The 16,154-nt window shown below is 67.3% G+C and overlaps 1 protein-coding gene across 2 annotated transcripts in view; it reads left to right on the top strand.

The window, feature by feature from the left end:
- Positions 1-2,978: 2,978 nt before the first annotated feature.
- The window catches only part of RNF213 (ring finger protein 213), a 98,802-nt gene continuing 85,626 nt past the window's right edge, over positions 2,979-16,154 (top strand). For both annotated transcript variants that reach the window (XM_070060184.2, XM_070060183.2), the window contains exons 1-6: positions 2,979-3,186; positions 5,919-6,065; positions 10,164-10,345; positions 13,313-13,696; positions 15,168-15,281; positions 15,610-15,776. In XM_070060184.2, the coding sequence (XP_069916285.2) occupies positions 5,969-6,065; positions 10,164-10,345; positions 13,313-13,696; positions 15,168-15,281; positions 15,610-15,776 (944 nt within the window). In that variant the 5' untranslated portion in view covers positions 2,979-3,186; positions 5,919-5,968. The remainder of the gene's footprint in view (positions 3,187-5,918; positions 6,066-10,163; positions 10,346-13,312; positions 13,697-15,167; positions 15,282-15,609; positions 15,777-16,154) is intronic.

Raw genomic sequence — 16,154 nt, 5'->3', positions numbered from 1 at the left:
GAGCGTGGCCGTCCCCGTCCCCAGCGTTTGGCTGCTGGGAGCCTGGGGCGGCGTCACCACTGGACCGGCAGGATGAGAGCAGGAGGGGCGTCCTGGGCCGAACCCGGTCTACGCCACAAACGCCGGCGCCAGCACGGAGAAGGCAGCACCCTCTGTGCCAGGTTTCCATGGAGCTGGCCGAGCCAGGGAGGGACCGAGAGGCCCGGGGTCCTGACGGGGGCTCGTCTGCTGATCCCGGATGCTTCTCCCTGAGCGACTTCCTTGCCGGGACCCAGGGCTGCCCCCCCAATGCCTTCATCACACCCCAGCTTCCTGGTCCCCCAGCCCGTGGCCGCCTGTCTGCAGGCTCAGCCCTGTGCGTGTAAGTCACTCCTTTCTGAGATCACACGGCGTTTGCTGACTTCACAGCCGGCCTGCAGGCCCCCAGCACTCCTCCGCCGCGTCCACTCCGGCTGTTTGGGTCTCGGTCCCAGCGTGGCTGACCTGTGTCACCATCCAGCTGCCCTTACCTTCAGGCTCGTGGCTGTCAGGGGTGGACACCCCCACCCCAGCAGCTTCTCCCCACCCTGGTGGCTCGCGTCTGCACCTGTCAGAAAGACCACACAGCTGGGCCCCGCTGGCTCCACCACGGCTTCCTCTCCTGCCGCACTCCGGGACTCACCTGGAAGCCCACGGGACAGCAGCAGCGCCCGGAGGGGACGCCTGTGGGCGGGATCACCTGACCGCTCCGTCCGCAGCCTCGTTGACCTCGGAACCTGGAGACCCACTGAAGGCAGGACCGGACCCTGTCTCTGGCCAGATGTACAGAACCCCGTTACTGACCTGGTTACCCCTCTAGGGGGCAGACGGGGACCTGGAGGGGGGTATTGGAGGGACGCCCCAGGGCACTAAGATGGGCTCGCAAACCCAAAGGGTGCCTCCCTCTGTGGGGCCTGCTCTCCCTCTGGACCCCGGTTCTCGAAGGCCAGGCTGGGTTCTACCGTGGGCAGGCTCAGACCAGGCAGTGGACAAGATGACCGTGTCTCCAGGTGCTGCTGGCTCCACACCAGGAGGCGGAAACCCAGCTGCCCCTCCAAAGAGCTCATGGACAGGCCCCGGGTTGGTGGCCAAGCTGCCTCACCTCCCTGGGCTAGCCACTGCCCCTCAGGACACACTCAGGAAGTGCCACGCAGCTGCCGGGGCTGGCTGCGCTGCTGGCCGGCAGTGTCCAGTCTTGGCAGCACTCCGCCGGCCAGCGCTGCCTCTGCTGGCTTCCTCAGACCCGAGGGGTGGCAGACACAGGGTGGGGCAGGGCTGCAGGCTCCCCTCTTTTTTTAAAACATTTTTTTCCAAAGATTTATTTATTTGCAAGGTGGAGTTTAGAGAGAGAGAGAGGGTGCCACAGACAGAAATCTTCCATCTACTGCTTCACTCCCCAAATGGCCACCATGGCCAGAGCTGGGCCAGGATGAACCCAGGAGCCAGGAGCTGCATCCGGGTCTCCCACGTGGGTGCAGGGGCCCAAGCACTTGGACCATTATCTGCTGCTTTCCCAGGCACATTAGCAGGGAGCTGGATCAGAAGTGGAGCAGCTGGGTCTTGAACCGGAGCCCATATGGGATACTTGTGTCACAGGCGGCGGCTTTACCCGCTGTGCCACGGCGCTGGCCCCGAGCTGCCCCCCGCCCCCCGACAATTCCGACAAAGGAGGCCACGTGCAGCTGCTGGGACCTGCAGCGTTGACCAGCCCGTGGAGCCGCCTTCCCCACTAGGACCCAGAAGGGCCAGGCCAGCCCAGTGCAGCCCGTGGCCTCCAACACCTCGGACTTTCTGACCAAGTCCAGGTGGCCCAGCTCTCAGAAGATGCTCCCCCCCGGCTAGGTCATCTCAAGGTCAAAGGCCAGAGCAGGAGGGGGTGCTTGGTGCTGCAGTGAAGCAGTGCCTGGGGCACAGCGTCTGGGGCTGAGTCCCCTCTCCTGCAGGTGCACACCTGGGAGGCAGCGGGTGATGGCTCAAGGACCCTGGTCCCTGGACAGCTTCTGAGGGCACTTGGGGAGTGACCCAGAGGATGGACAAGCTCTCTCCCTCTCTCTCTCTCTCTTCCTCCCTCTCCCTGTCGCTCCGACTTTAAACAGGCCACAGCAGTGGACGTGGCTGGATCCTGCCAAGACGCTGGATGAAGTGGCCGGTGTGGGAGAGTGGGCTGTAACTGGACTTGGTGAAACACAAGCCAGTCCTGGGGAGGTGCCCTGGACCACCTCCGAGAAGCCTGCCCTGCATGAGGGGGTGCACGGGGGACACCCCAAGAAGCGCAGAGGTGGGATTCCCAGCCCTGGAGGAGGGGTGCAGCTGCAGCTGCCGGTGGGAAAAGAGACCCCGAGGGAAGCTGGCAGGCGGCGCCCTGGCTTTGTAACTTGACAGTAACAGCCACCCAACAGCCCCACAGCAGTGGGGGGGTCCGCCCCTGCAGGCTCGGCCCAGGGCCCCCACCAGGTGGGACAGCTGAGCAGGTTCTCAGCCCTAGGCGGCTGGACAATGTGCCGAGCGAGGAGGAGTCTCCATTAGTTGGGGCCACCGTGGTCACTCAGCGACCCCCAGACCGCCCCCGGGGGCTGGCGACCCCCACCTTGCGCCTGAGTGGCGATGAGGCGCTCCTGAGCGACCCTCCCCTGTCCCGCTGGCTCTGTCCAGGGTGCTGAGCCCCCCTGGCTCCCCCAGGTCCCGCCCTGGCGGCTGGAGGCGGAGGGAGGCGCTCAGGGACGCCGGGTGCAGACCCGGGTGCGGGCAGCGCGCAGCGGCAGGAGGCGCCTCCCTGGGCCGGGGTCCACCGCCCGCCCAGCGCGCGCGAGCCCGGCCGCGAGGGAGGAGGCGGGCGGAGGGCGCCTCCGAGCTGGGTCCGCAGCGCGGCGGTACGGCGCGGGTCCGCGGGCCGGGCGTGGGTCCCGCGGGGCGAGCCCGGCAGCGGCGCCTGCGTCCTGGCGCGCCCCGGGGCCGCCTCTTCCTGCCGGCGCCGAGTTTCGGTTTCGCCGCGGGGCGAGTGCAGCCCCGCGCTCCGACGGCCGCGGCTCCCGGGCTGCTGACGGCAGGTGGCGTGCGGGGCGGCCCCTCGTGGGGTCCCGAGGACTTGCCCGGGCCGCGACCGCACAGACGCGCGTCTCCGGGGCTCGGTGGCTCTCACCGGAGCGGCGGGCGCGGGACCGAGGCCAGGTGGGCGCCGCGGGGTGGAAGGCGTCGGAGGTGGGGCGTGGAGCAGGTGCAGAGGGGCGGGGAGCCACCCGGCCCGCAGCCCGCTTTCTTCGCGGCTGGGGGCGGGGAAGGGGGGAGGGGCTATTGGCCTTGAGTTCTCAGGTGCCCCCTGCCCACCTGGGACTGTGTGACACCAGCGGGTCCGTAGGTAGATTTCAAGCAGGGTGTTTGGAGAAACTGCAGGCCTGGGGGTAACTCCGATGTGTTTGGTCAGGAGGGTTGGACACCTGGTGCATAACAAGAGGGCGGCCTCAGGGACCCCCCACCAGCCCCAAGCCCCCTTCCGTTCTCAGACTCCCGTGTCTGACCTCCCCCAGCCCCTGTCTGGGGGACTGCGTGGGCTTGTAGCTAGTGTGTATGGTTTTCCTGCTGTTCTCTGTGCCCAGCCAGAGAGCCCAGGCAGCAGGGGGGAGCCACTGTTCTGCCTCCTGCAGAAGCGTCTGAGTGAGGGGAGGGGGTGCCCGGACCCCTGGGTGGTGGGGCGCAGTGGACGCTGGGCTTGGCCAGGCCAGCGAGCTGCACCACTGGTGTCCATCCCGGGAGGAGGTTGTGCGAAGGAGCCGCTGCTTGGCCTGGCTCCACGGAGTTCTTGGCCCAAAGCCCGCAGAGAAGGGAGTGTCTCGGTGCTCCTGGGTTCTGCCACGAGTCTGAGCCGCGCCTGGCTGGCGTGCACACTGCGTCAGTGGAGGCCGAGCGCGCCCACCCCTGCTGACCTGGGCGTGGGACTCAGCAGAGCTCAGAGCGGGGCGGGCAGCGGCAGAGGGGCAGCGGGCGGCAGGCCAGGTGTCAGTGTCCCATGACCACAGGGGACACAGGTCGCCCTAGCCCGGGGTGTGTGTGCCCCAGGCAGATTGCCGCCGGCTGGGGGGCATTTCCATCATGGGGGGGTCACTTCCATCACGCGGGGCTTCTGTTTTGCTGGGGATTTTTGCTGGCGGCTTCCTCATTGCCAGGGGTCCTGGGCCCTTGACCGGGCTGATGCCACTGGCCACAGAGGGGGTCAGGGATGGGGCCTGCACACATGGCAGCTCTGCTAGCCCTGCCCTCCCTGACCCCACGTGGTCACCGGCGATTCCGGGGTGCTGTCGGGCTCTTCCTGCGCGGCATACCCAGTGTTCACCTGGGGTTTCCCCTGTGAGGCAGGTGTGCCTGCCCCCTTCCCAGGTGAGGTACCAGGACAGGCAGCAGCCCCCTCAGGGGTTCCGCAGGCTGGACCCCAATACCGGCTCCCATCCTGTGACCAGCAGCCGTGCTGGGGAAGCCCACCCGGCCCACCGGCTCCCCTCTCACTCAGGAGGGAAGGTGCACGGCGCAGAGGCTGGGTGAACTTGCTATGGGAGTGTTTTCTGTAGAATCCCAGGACTGGGTCCATGGGCCTGGCCTGCAGAAAGCCAGTGCAGAGTTAGAGAGAGCGAGAGAGAGAGAGGTCTTCCACCCACGGGTTCACTCCCCAAATGGAGAGAGAGAGAGAGAGAGAGGTCTTCCACCCACGGGTTCACTCCCCAAATGGGGAGGGGGGGGTCTTCCACCCACGGGTTCACTCCCCAAATGGCTGCAATGGCTGGGCCAGGCCAAAGCCCGGAGCCCGGAGCTCTGGCCAGGTCTCCCACGTGGGTGGCAGGGACTTGGAAGCTGGACTCAAACTGGTGCTCACACGGGACGCCCATGCGATGCTGGTGGCGTGGCAGGCGGCAGCTTAACCCGCTGTGCCACAGCCGGCCCCAGGGCAGTGGATCTGCCGGTGCAGATGTTACCCGCGAGGCTGGGATAGGTCCCGGTGCCCCGGAAGTAACCAGCTCCAGGTTGTGGAGGAGCAGCGGTGAGAGGCGGGGCCCTGGTTCAGGTGGCTGGGCCGCTTCTCCCCTGTGTCTCCCCCCTCCTTCTGGGATTTCACTGGGCCAAGGGCTTTCCAGGAGTGAAACCCCCTTGTTCTCAGCCTGATTAGCATCGGAATAGCTGCCGTGGTGCCCAGCCCGGAGGATGGTCCTGGGACGCCCGGGGAGCAGGCTGGGCCCCGGGACTCTGCCGGGCAGTGCTGCGCCAGCCGCTTCCTTTCCTGTCACTTCCCTTCGTCCCCATTCACAGGCGGGGCTGGGGCTGGGGGCTGTGGGGGGGCTGGGGGCTTCTGGTTGGTCCACGGGGGCGTGGCCAGTGATGGGGGCCAGCGCGTGGCCAGTGGGTTGGCGGGACTGAGTCCAGGGGCAGGGTGGGTATCAGTTTCTCTGATGGGGGGCTTGGCATTCCTGAGAAAGTCTGGGACAAGTTGGCTGCGGGGGTGGGGGTGGTCTGGGAGCGGCAGGATTCCCGGGAACAGAGGCCGGCATTGAGATGTTAACCAGGCAGTTGTGCTCTGAGAAACTAAACGTTGCAAACTGAGGGAGAGATAAGGATGCAGATGTGTCCGAGGGTGAGGGGACTGGGGCAAGGTTACAGGCTCCGGACGGGAGGGGGGAGGAGGAGGAGGAGGAGGAGGAGGCTGTGAGGGCGTGAGGGAAGTGGTTCCTGGGTGGAGCAGGTGGAGCTGGCCTTGGGACCGGGGGCAGGTGCAGGGGTGCCCTGGGCTGGGTTTGCGTTGACTGGGGACCGCGGGGCTGCAGGATTTTCAGTTTCCCAGAAAATGAAACCTAAGCGGGCGGGCGGTCACGTGACGGGAGGCGTGGTTCCCAGCTGCCGGCTCGCGCTTTCGCCTCCAGGTCGGCAGCGGTCGGCACCGGCTGCCAGAAACCCCCAGGCGGGCGGACGCATGGAGTGTCCGGCGTGCCATCACGTCTCCAGCGAGGAGGCCCCCAAGTTCTGCAGCGAGTGTGGGGAGAGGCTGCCACCCGCGGGCGCCCTGCCAGGTAAGGCCCGTGGGTGCACCGGGGGGACACTCGTGCCCAGCAGGCACCCAGGTGCCCCCAGTGTCCTGCGGCTCCGACTCGGTCCCGGGCCGAGGAGGAGGCCGTGGGCTGCCCGGGAGGGCGGCTGCGTCGGGCCCTGCGCCCGAGGTGCCCCTTGCCTTGTAAAGTCCACTTCCCACCCAGAACCCAGGGTCCCCCTTCAGCCTCGGGCTGGGGAGTGTCGGGCAGGGCTGAGAGGTTCTCAGAGGACTTCAGGGGTGCTGCTGGGGTGGGGACCCTGCCTGGGTCTGTTTGTAAAGTGAGGGGTCCCTGCCGGCCCCTCCTGGCTCAGGGCGGCGGCGAGTGACTGATAGGAGCTGGGCCATGCACCTGCCGACGCCGCCTCAGCCGGTGCTGCCCTCTCCGACCCGGGCCCCTCCATCATCTCCCTCTGCTGGCCTCGTCCGGTTCTGTGGTTTTAGTTACTTATATTAAAAAGTATTTATTTACTTAAAGAGTTAGAGAGAGGGGGAGAGATAGAGAGAGGTCTTCCATCCGCTGGTTCACTCCCCAGAGGGCTGCAATGGCCAGGGCTGGGCCAGGAGCCGGGAGCTTCCTCCGGGTCTCCCACGCGGGTGCAGGGGCCCAAGCACTTCTGCCGCTGCTTTTCCAGGCCACAGCCAGGAGCTGGATCAGACGTGGAGCGGCACCCATACGGGACGCGGCGCTGCGGGCCATTGCTTTCCCCGCTCCGCCGTTCTGTGGTTGCAGTGCCGCCCAGGTCCCGGCAGCCCCCAGGTTCTTCCTTTCATCTCAGCTGACCGCACGGCCCTGAGGCCTGGCTGCCCGGAGGACACCCAGCACCGTCCCTGGCTTCTCTCCCTTCCTGCCGCACATCCAATTCCAAGGAGACCCCCTGTCTACACCAGCACCACCTCCTGGCACCCCAGGATGGCTGTGCGCCCAGGTGCATCCCCCACCTGCTAGGGCTCCCCAGGCCGGGCCTCTAGGAGGAGCGTCCGCGTGGTGGGGCCCCGAGGACTCCGGGGCCCCACGGGGCTCTGCCGTGTGGAGAGCAAGGTAGCTCACCTGTGCGCGCCCAGCCCAGCGGAGGGAGCGCCCCAAAACCCTCATTCCAGAGGTGCTGAGAGCGAGGCACAGAGAGGCCTGTAAGTGGCCTGTGGTCACACAGCTGAGCAGCTGGCAGAGACAGGAGTGGGCCTCCGGGGGCTGCTGGTCTGGGGACTCCGTGGACGGCCCGGGCCCGCGGCCCTGTACCTGCAGTCCTGGGAAAGCCTTCCTGGCTGTGAGCCTGGGGTTAGAATTCATCCCTCGGGCTGGGCAGAGCAGGGGCCCCGCGCGTGGCTGGCGAGAGGTGGTGTGGACCATGGAGTGCCCGCCGCGCCCCTCCCGGGCAGCGGTGACCTCTGGAGGCCTCACATTCCTCCCCTGGGCATGTGACGTTCTCTCCAGATGCCCGTGTGCTGGGAACAGAAACCGAAAGCAGGATGTGGGCTGGGAGCCGGCCGCAGCTCCTCCTCCCGGCCGCTGCAGGTCTGCCGGCTGCCCGGTCTCTGTCGGCTGCCTGGTGGTGGGAAGAGGAGCACCGGGGTAGAGGCACGGAGTGGGGGGTCCCTGGCTGCCCACCCGCCCCACCCCGCCCCACCCCGCGCCCCGGCCCCAGGCGGTTACCGCGAGGGCTGAGGGTCTGGGTGATGGATGTCTTTTTCCTTTTTGTGCTCTGAGCTTTCTTGAAGGATCGGGGTTGCTGTATCTGGAGGAATAAGATGGGGAGCCTGAGGCCGGAGTCCAGGCAGGGGCGCGTGCGCAGGCGGCGGTGGTGGGGTGGGCACTGGCTGAGAGGGGGCGCGGGTGCAGGACGTGGTGCCTGCAGGTGCCCTGGGCAGCTCGTGCGGCTGAGGGAGGCCTGTGCCGGTCTCGGCGAGGGACCTCGGGGTGCCCAGGTGGGCGTGCAAGGGGCAGTGGACGTTTCGGTGTCTGGGGCCACAGACGTGGGCTGGGAGAGCAGCGTTTTCTGTCGCGAAGTGGACATAACACATGACTTGGCTTTTTTATTTTAATCATGTATTTATTTATTTGAAAGGCAGAATTACAGAGAGAGAGAGAGAGAGAGAGAGAGAGAGAGAGAGATGTTCCGTCCCCTGGTTCACTCCCCAAGCGGCCGCAGTGACCAGGGCTGGGCCAGGCCCAAGGCAGGCACTCCATTCGGGTCTCCCATGTGGGCGCTGCTTTCCCAGGTGCCTCGGCAGAGGGCTGGATCAGGAGCAGAGCGGCCGGGCATTGAACTGGCGCTCTGACGGGATGTCGGCATCGCAGGCGCCGGCGAAACCCGCTGAGCCACACTGCCGGCCCCACGGCGTGCGGGACTGCCCTGGGGCGGCACCAGGCACGGCCTGCTCAGTGCTGGTGGCCGTCGTCCTGGCCCCCCTCCTGAACCTTCTCATCCTCCCGAGGTGCAGCTGTCCGAGCGCCCACTCCTGAGCCGCAGCCCCCCACGTCTCCCACGTCCGACTTCCCGCGTTCCTCCCGACAGGGGTCTCGCCGGCTCTGAAGTGCACGTGTGGCTTCCTTCTGGGAGGGGCCGGGCTCGCTTGGGCTTCACGGCTGCCGGAGGCCGACCCAGGGGGACAGCGTCACGGTGGGAGGCTCGCGTGGACGTCGCCCGGCTGCTGACCCCTGAGCGAGCACGCGGCTCCTGCCCGCGAGCTCCTGGCTCCCTCCGCCATGACCGATTTCGGGATCTGTCTGGAGGAGGGCGCGGCCCGCTGCGCTGTCTCTGGGTAGCTGTGCCTCTGTGTCCCTGCCCACAGAGCCCGCAGCCAGCAGGGCCTGGTGCGCTGCACGCTCCCGGGGCTGGGGCGGGGCTGGCTCTGATTCTGCCACGGGTCGGGGGGCGAGGACTGAGGCCTGGAGCCTGGGTTCCAGCCCTGCCGGCTGGGAGTGCGTGTTTGCGTCATGGCATGGCACGGCACGGCACGGCGTGGTGCGGTGCCGGGCAGGCTGCTCCCAGTGCTGCCTGGGGAGGACGCCCTGAGCTGACTCGCTGGACGCTGTGGGTGCTCGTGCTTCTCAGCCCCGCTACTTTCCCCTGGATGGTTCTAGAAGTGTACTTGCAGACAGAACCAGGAGACCTGAAGTCCCCCGCCCCTCTCTGTGCCAGCTCCATCCTCCGGCCAGACGCAGACGGGCCGAGGTCTCTGCGTCAGATCTGTTGGTCCCTCCAGCAGGATGTGGCTGAGACCCCAGCAAGGAAGCCCCGGCCCTTTCTTGAGTCCGGCTCTGTGGCCCGGGTGGATGCCAGGTTCTGATTGGGTGCAGCCAACCAAGGCCCGCCCCTCCTGCTGGAGGAGGGGGCGGCAGCCAGCAGAGTCCGGGTGTGTTAGGAAGCCCAGCAGGCACCCGGGCTGTGTGTGTGGCTTCTGACCGTCGGGTCTTGAGTGTGCTCCGTCCCGAGTCCCGCCCCAGAGCTGCCTTCAGCCCACGGCTCCTGAGGGCTCCGGGTGTCCAGGCGCCACGGTCAGCGTGGTCCCTGCCCTCAGAGCTCAGCGTGGGGGCAGGGCAGTGAGAACAGAGGGCGCGTGTGGAGAGGCAGAGGGAAGGGGCTGGGGCAGCGTCAGGCTGGGGGAAGCCCCAGCTGGGACCCTCGGGTGTGAGAGCCGTGGGGTCACTGAGACCCTCGGAGCAGGCAGGGGGTCAGGTGCTCCGTGCTGGTGGGTGACGGCTCAGTGTGGGCCTGGTCCTGGGGCTGACCGACGGGATGGACGGATGGGTCAGGGCCAGGATGGGAGGCGCTGGGCCCCTGGGGACCGGGGACCGGGCGGTGTGTCCTGGAGAGCGGGACATCGGCCCGCATCCTGCTGCGTCCTGGCAGAAAATGCGGGTGTGGACCTGGAGGGGATGTTTTGGCTGCCCGGCCTCTGTCTGTCTGGTCGGTCCCCTTGTTGCGTCTGGGGCCGGGTCCCTGGCTCCGTCCTGCCCGCCTGGCTGCAGGGGCGTGGCCTGCCCTTGCCCGTGGGTCCAGCGAGGGGTCTCAGAGGCAGCCGGGCTCCTGTCTCAGCGCACGCCCCGGAGAGTGCTCATCCCGCTTCCTCCCTGCAGGCTCCAAGAATGACAATGGCGCTGGCACTGTGGCGGTGGCCTCGGTGGCCCTGGAGGCAGATGTGCAGTGTGTGGACACGGCACGGGCAGGAGACGGGGCCCCTGCCTCGACCCTGGGCTCAGGTGATTGGCAGGAAAGCGCAGATGAGCCCGGCTCCGACGCCTCCTGGACCGTCCAGTTGGTGAGTCTCCGCCCCCGCAGCTCACCTGCACCCCTGCCCTGCCGGCGAGCTGTGCCCGCTCTCGGGGTGGCTGGGCCAGGCTGGCCCCGAGCCCGCTCACCAACCGTGTCCTCATGGCAGCCGCCCCGGAGCCGCCTGGCGGCACTGCTGCCCTGTGCCCGCCTCGCCCACCACGGAGTCTCCACCTTCTGCCCTGTGTGTGCCGTGCCCACCATGGTCTCTGCACAGCCGCTGCCCGGAGGCCTCTGCCTGCTCGGGCAGGGGCAGGTGCAAGGCAGCGCGCTGGCCGCGGGCCACCCTTCCTCAAAGGCTGAGCCCTCGCTGTCTTGGACGAACTGGACAGGATCGGGGGTGGTCTCGGCAAGGCCCTCGCCAAAGCCTGACCTGTTCAGGAGGGGGAGGAGGGGAGAGTGGGAGGGGTCAGCTCCGGGCTCCCCGAGCCCCGTGGTGTGGATTGGGGGTCAGCTCCGGGCTCCCCGAGCCCCGTGGTGTGGATGGGGGATCAGCTCCCGGCTCCCCGAGCCCCATGCTGTGGATGGGGGGTCAGCTCCCGGCTCCCCGAGCCCCGTGCTGTGGATGGGGGATCAGCTCCCGGCTCCCCGAGCCCCATGGTGTGGATGGGGGGTCAGCTCCCGGCTCCCCGAGCCCCGTGCTGTGGATGGGGGGTCAGCTCCCGGCTCCCCGAGCCCCGTGCTGTGGATGGGGGGTCAGCTCCCGGCTCCCCGAGCCCCGTGCTGTGGATGGGGGGTCAGCTCCCGGCTCCCCGAGCCCCGTGCTGTGGATGGGGGGTCAGCTCCCGGCTCCCCGAGCCCCATGGTGTGGATGGGGGGTCAGCTCCCGGCTCCCCGAGCCCCGTGCTGTGGATGGGGGGTCAGCTCCCGGCTCCCCGAGCCCCGTGGTGTGGATGGGGGTCAGCTCCCGGCTCCCCGAGCCCCGTGGTGTGGATGGGGGGTCAGCTCCCGGCTCCCCCGAGCCCCGTGGTGTGGATGGGGGTCAGCTCCCGGCTCCCCGAGCCCCGTGCTGTGGATGGGGGTCAGCTCCTGGCTCCCCAAGCCCCATGGTGTGGATGGGGGGTCAGCTCCTGGCTCCCCCAAGCCCCGTGGTGTGGATGGGGGGTCAGCTCCCGGCTCCCCCGAGCCCCGTGCTGTGGATGGGGGGTCAGCTCCCGGCTCCCCGAGCCCCGTGCTGTGGATGGGGGGTCAGCTCCCGGCTCCCCCGAGCCCCGTGCTGTGGATGGGGGGTCAGCTCCCGGCTCCCCGAGCCCCGTGCTGTGGATGGGGGTCAGCTCCCGGCTCCCCGAGCCCCGTGCTGTGGATGGGGGGTCAGCTCCCGGCTCCCCGAGCCCTGTGCTCACGCACACGGCTGTGTGCAGCTTGCCGGTCCCCACTGGCCTTTCTGCTGGGCCCTGCGGGCTGCTCTGTGTTCTTGGGGGGCGGGGGCAGTGACAGCTCTGGGCTGTGACTGAGCGGTGCGTGTGGTGCTGCTTTGGGGTCTGGGGCCGATGGGCGCTCGGTGCCGGGCTGTGTCTGGCGTGTGGCCTGCTGTGGTGTGTCTGTGTGGGATGTGTCTGTTGGGATGTGTCTGTGTGTGTTGTGAGGGACTGCATGAGCCTTGTGTGCAGGAACAGAATGTGGTTCCGAATCTCCCGTCCCGGGGCTGGGCGAGGGCAGTGAGCAGAGCACTCTGGGCTGTGCTGACCTGGGGGTTCACTCTGGGTGAGAGGACGAAGCCCCACGCCCACGCTGTGGGGGCCTTGTGCTGCCCCCCCCCCCCAGCAGACAGGTGTGGAAGGCGAAGCCCGTTGATTTGAGCACACTCATGTAGGGCTGCGGCTGTGGCTGCTGCTGCCCTGGCCTGGCCCCACACCTGTCAGTCACCGTCCAGGTGGTCCTGGTGCCGTGGTGGGGGGTGGGGGTGGGGTGAAGGGACCGGCCAGGGCTGCGCCGCCCTCCCTGGGTTTGCCGCTCACAGCGTGGGTCCCTCTAGGGAACACAGAGTCCCAGGTCCCTCCCAGCCCTGCCGGGCGCTGTGTGTGTGGGCGAGGTCTTCCGTGGGTCACTTCCGTGGTCACTTCGCTGGAGAGTGTCGGCTGCAGGAGGGGGCTACTCAGAGTCCTTGCTCCTTTTCTTTCTTTCTTTCTCTTTTTTAAGATTTATTTGAAAGGCAGAGTGACAGAGAAGGAGAGAGAGTTCGTTCTTCCATCTGCTGATTCACTCCCCAAAATGGCCGCAATGGCTAGGGCTGGGCCAGGCTGAAGCCAGGATCCAAGAGCGCCATCCGAGTCTCCCACTTGGGTGCAGAGGCCGAAGCACTTGACCGTCTTCTGCTGCCTTCCCAGGTGCATTAGCAGGGAGCTGGACCAGAAGTGGAGCAGGGGCTGGCGCTGTGGCGTAGCGGGTAAAGGCTCGCCTTGCGGTGCCGGCATCCCGTATGGGCGCCGGTTCTAGTCTCGGCTGCTCCACTTCCCATCCAGCTCTCTGCTATGTCCTGGGAAAGCAGTGGAAGATGGCCCAAGCGCTTGGGCCCCTGTACCCACGTGGGAGACCGGGAAGAAGCTCCTGGCTCCTGGCCTCAGATCGGCCCAGCCGTTGCGGCCTCTGGGGAGTGAACCAGCGGATGGAAAGCCTCTCTCTCTGTCTGTAACTCTACCTCTCAAGTAAATAAATAAATATTAAAAAAAAAAAAAGTGGAGCAGCGGGACTTGAGCCAGTGCCCATATGGGATGCCGGCATTGGAGGCTGCGGCTTTAACCGCTACGCCACAGCACCGGCCCCTTGTCCTCTGCTTTAGTTCGGTTTCTTGTTGCAGAACGAAGTGTGGGGCCGGCGCTGGCGGCCGCTGGTGCCTGAGCCCTGCCTGTCGCGGCCTTGGTGCAGGGATGGGGGTGCGGTCGCGCCAAGTGCCGCACGGGCACGGGGAGAGCGTGGCGGCCGAGCCGCACACTGATGGAGCTCTCGTTCCATTCAGAGTAAGAAGAAAAGGAAGAAGAATCAGGGCAGTGCTGCTTCCTCAGCGCCGGGCCCCTCGCCCCTGCCTGCCCCCGGCCCCTCCAGTCTGGTGCCCCAGGACACAGCCCGGCCCCAGCCGCCGCTGCAGGGCACAGGCCCCGAGGAGCCGGCCCCGGGGGACAGCCGTCCCAGACCCCAGGACCTGTGCGAAGGGGCGGGCCTGGACCCCGGCCATCCCCTCGGGGGCAGAGGCCTCTCCGGGGCGGGGCCCAGCCAGGCTGCTGCCACTGCTGCCCGGGAGCTCCTTCCGGCAGAGTCGCCGCGGGACGACGCTGAGCCCGGGCAAGGACCCAGGAGCGAGCCGCAGCCAGCCAGGCGGCCGGAGCGGGCCCCCGCCTCCGGGGTGAGTCACCGGGCGGAGGTGGCCAGGGATGGCAGGGTGCCCCCGCCCCTCTGCTGTGTCATGCAGCTCCCACGTCCCTTCCTTGTCCCAGAGGGGTCCTCAGGGGCCTGCTCCCTGGGAGGGGGCCAGGGAAGGGGCGCCCACACCCAGGCCTGTGGCAGGTGCTGGCCTTGTGAGCTGAGACACGGGCTCCTGGGCTCTGAGCTCCTGGGCTCTTTGCTTATTTTAGAAGGTTATTTGAGGCCGGCGCCGCGGCTCACTAGGCTAATCCTCCACTTAGCGGCGCCGGCACCCCGGGTTCTAGTCCTGGTCGGGGCGCCGGATTCTGTCCCGGTTGCCCCTTCCAGGCCAGCTCTCTGCTGTGGCCCGGGAGTGCAGTGGAGGATGGCCCAGGTGCTTGGGCCCTGCACCCCATGGGAGACCAGGAGAAGCACTTGGCTCCTGCCTTCGGACCAGCGCGGTGTGCGGGCCACAGTGTGCCAGCCGTGGCGGCCATTGGAGGGTGAACCAACGGCAAATGGAAGACCTTTCTCTCTGTCTCTCTCTCTCACTGTCCACTCTGCCTGTCAAAAAAGCAAAACAAAAAAAGGTTATTTGAAAGGCAGAGCGCGAGCGAGGTCCTCCATTGCTGATCGGCTCCCCGATGTCCACTACAGCCGGGGCTGGGCAGGGCTCCAGCCAGGAGTCAGGGACTCCATCCGAGTCTCCCACGTGGGTGCCGGGGCCTGAGCACTGGGCCGTCTGCCGCTGCTTCCCCAGGTGGATCGGAAGTGGGGCAGCCGGGACTTGAACCGGCACTCACATGGGATGCTGGCAGCTTAACCAGCTCCCTTCTTAAAGATTTCTAATTTTTCATTAAAATTTTAATTTAATGTATTTGAAAGAGAGAAGGAGGTCTGCCTTCCACTGGTTCAGTCCCCAAAAGTGCACACCAGCTGAGGCAGGGCTGGGCCAGGAGGACGCCGGGGCCCGGGGCTCCATCCCGGTCTCCCAGGACTCGAGCCCTGAGGGTGAATGTCAGCAGGCAGCTGGCCCAGGACCCCGGCGGGGACAGAACCCAGGCACCCTGGGCGGGTGTGGGCGTCTCAACTGCAGAACCATGTGCCCACCCTGGCGCTGGGTTCTTTCTTCATGAAGATTCATTTATTTGAAAGGCAGAGTTAGGGATTCTAGGAGAGAGAGAGAGAGAGGTCTTCCATCTGCTGGCTCACTCCCCAAGTGGCCGCAACAGCCAGGACTGGGCCAGGCCAAAGCCAGAAGTCAGGTGCTTCTTCCAGATCTCTCACGTGGGTGCTGGGGCCCAAGCCCTTGGGCCATCTTCCACGGCTTTTCCCAGGCGCCTTAGCAGGGAGTGGATTTGGACGTGGAGCAGCCAGGACTCGAACCGGCGCCCATAGGGGCTGCTGGAGCTGCAGGTCGCGGCTTTAAGCCACGGAGCCACAGCGCCGGCCCTGAGCCCTCTCTCTTGCAGGCTGTTGAGGCTAGAGCTCAGCCAGCTGCCGGCGCTGGCGAGGAGGTGAACAGCAAGGCCCAGGAAACCAAGCCGCCGCCAGCGAGTGCCCCCGCTTCCCAGAAACAGGGCCAGGTAGGGCAGCTGCTCCCGGCCAGGCCGGGCCTCCTGGGGGGCCTCCTGGCTGCTGCTGTCTGTTCCTCTCCCGAGCCTCCACCCTTGCAGAGGGAGAAGGGAGCCGGCCGGGCAGGGCGAGTGCCGGGAGCCAAGCAGAGCCCCGGGGAGACGCCGTGGGGGCAGAGGCGGGGAGTGGGAGGGTGGGCGGCCCGAGGATGACTTGTGCAAAGGCCCTGTGGTGGAGTGTGGTGGGCGGGAGAGGGGCTGGAGGCCTGGGAAGGTTCCTGCAGGGGGAGTGGAGGAGCGGAGGGCAGGCCTTAGGCTCGGCGTTGGTTCCCGGCTCCAGGAAGCTGAAGCCCAGGACGCCACAGCTGTGACCGGAGACAAAACGCAGAAAAACAAGCCGGCAAAGCTGGAGGCCCCGAAGAGGCCGGAAGGAAGCAGCAGAAATTGTGCGGCTGCTCTGAGGAGCGAGAGGAGCCAGGAGGGGGGCGCCCGGGAGGCCCCGGAGAGGTGGGTGTGGCCGGCCGGGGCGGGCGGGGCCGGGGCCGAGCGCGGGGCGGCGCGGGCGGGGCATCTGTAGCCCTTTCCTGATGGTGCCTGGGATGCAGCTGCAGAGCGGGGCGCGCTGCGGCACAGCAGGTAAAGCTGCACATATGAAGCCGCCATCCCACGTGGGCGCCGGTTCGAGTCCCAGCTGCTCCACTTCCCGTCTCCAGCTCCCTGCCATGGCCTGGGAAAGCAGTGGAATTTGGCCCATTCACCCTTGGGCCCCTGCACCCACGTGGGAGACCCGGATGGAGTTCCGGGCTCCTGGCTTCGGCCTGGCCCAGCCCCGGCTGTAGTGGCCATTTGGGGAGTGAACCAGTGGGTGGAAGACCTCTCTCTCTC

The sequence above is a fragment of the Oryctolagus cuniculus genome, chromosome 17 (genome assembly GCF_051225735.1).
Source record: "Oryctolagus cuniculus isolate XC-2025 breed Fujian yellow rabbit chromosome 17, ASM5122573v1, whole genome shotgun sequence".
In the NCBI taxonomy this organism is placed as follows: domain Eukaryota; kingdom Metazoa; phylum Chordata; class Mammalia; order Lagomorpha; family Leporidae; genus Oryctolagus; species Oryctolagus cuniculus.
This window is presented reverse-complemented; position numbering and strand designations above follow the sequence as displayed.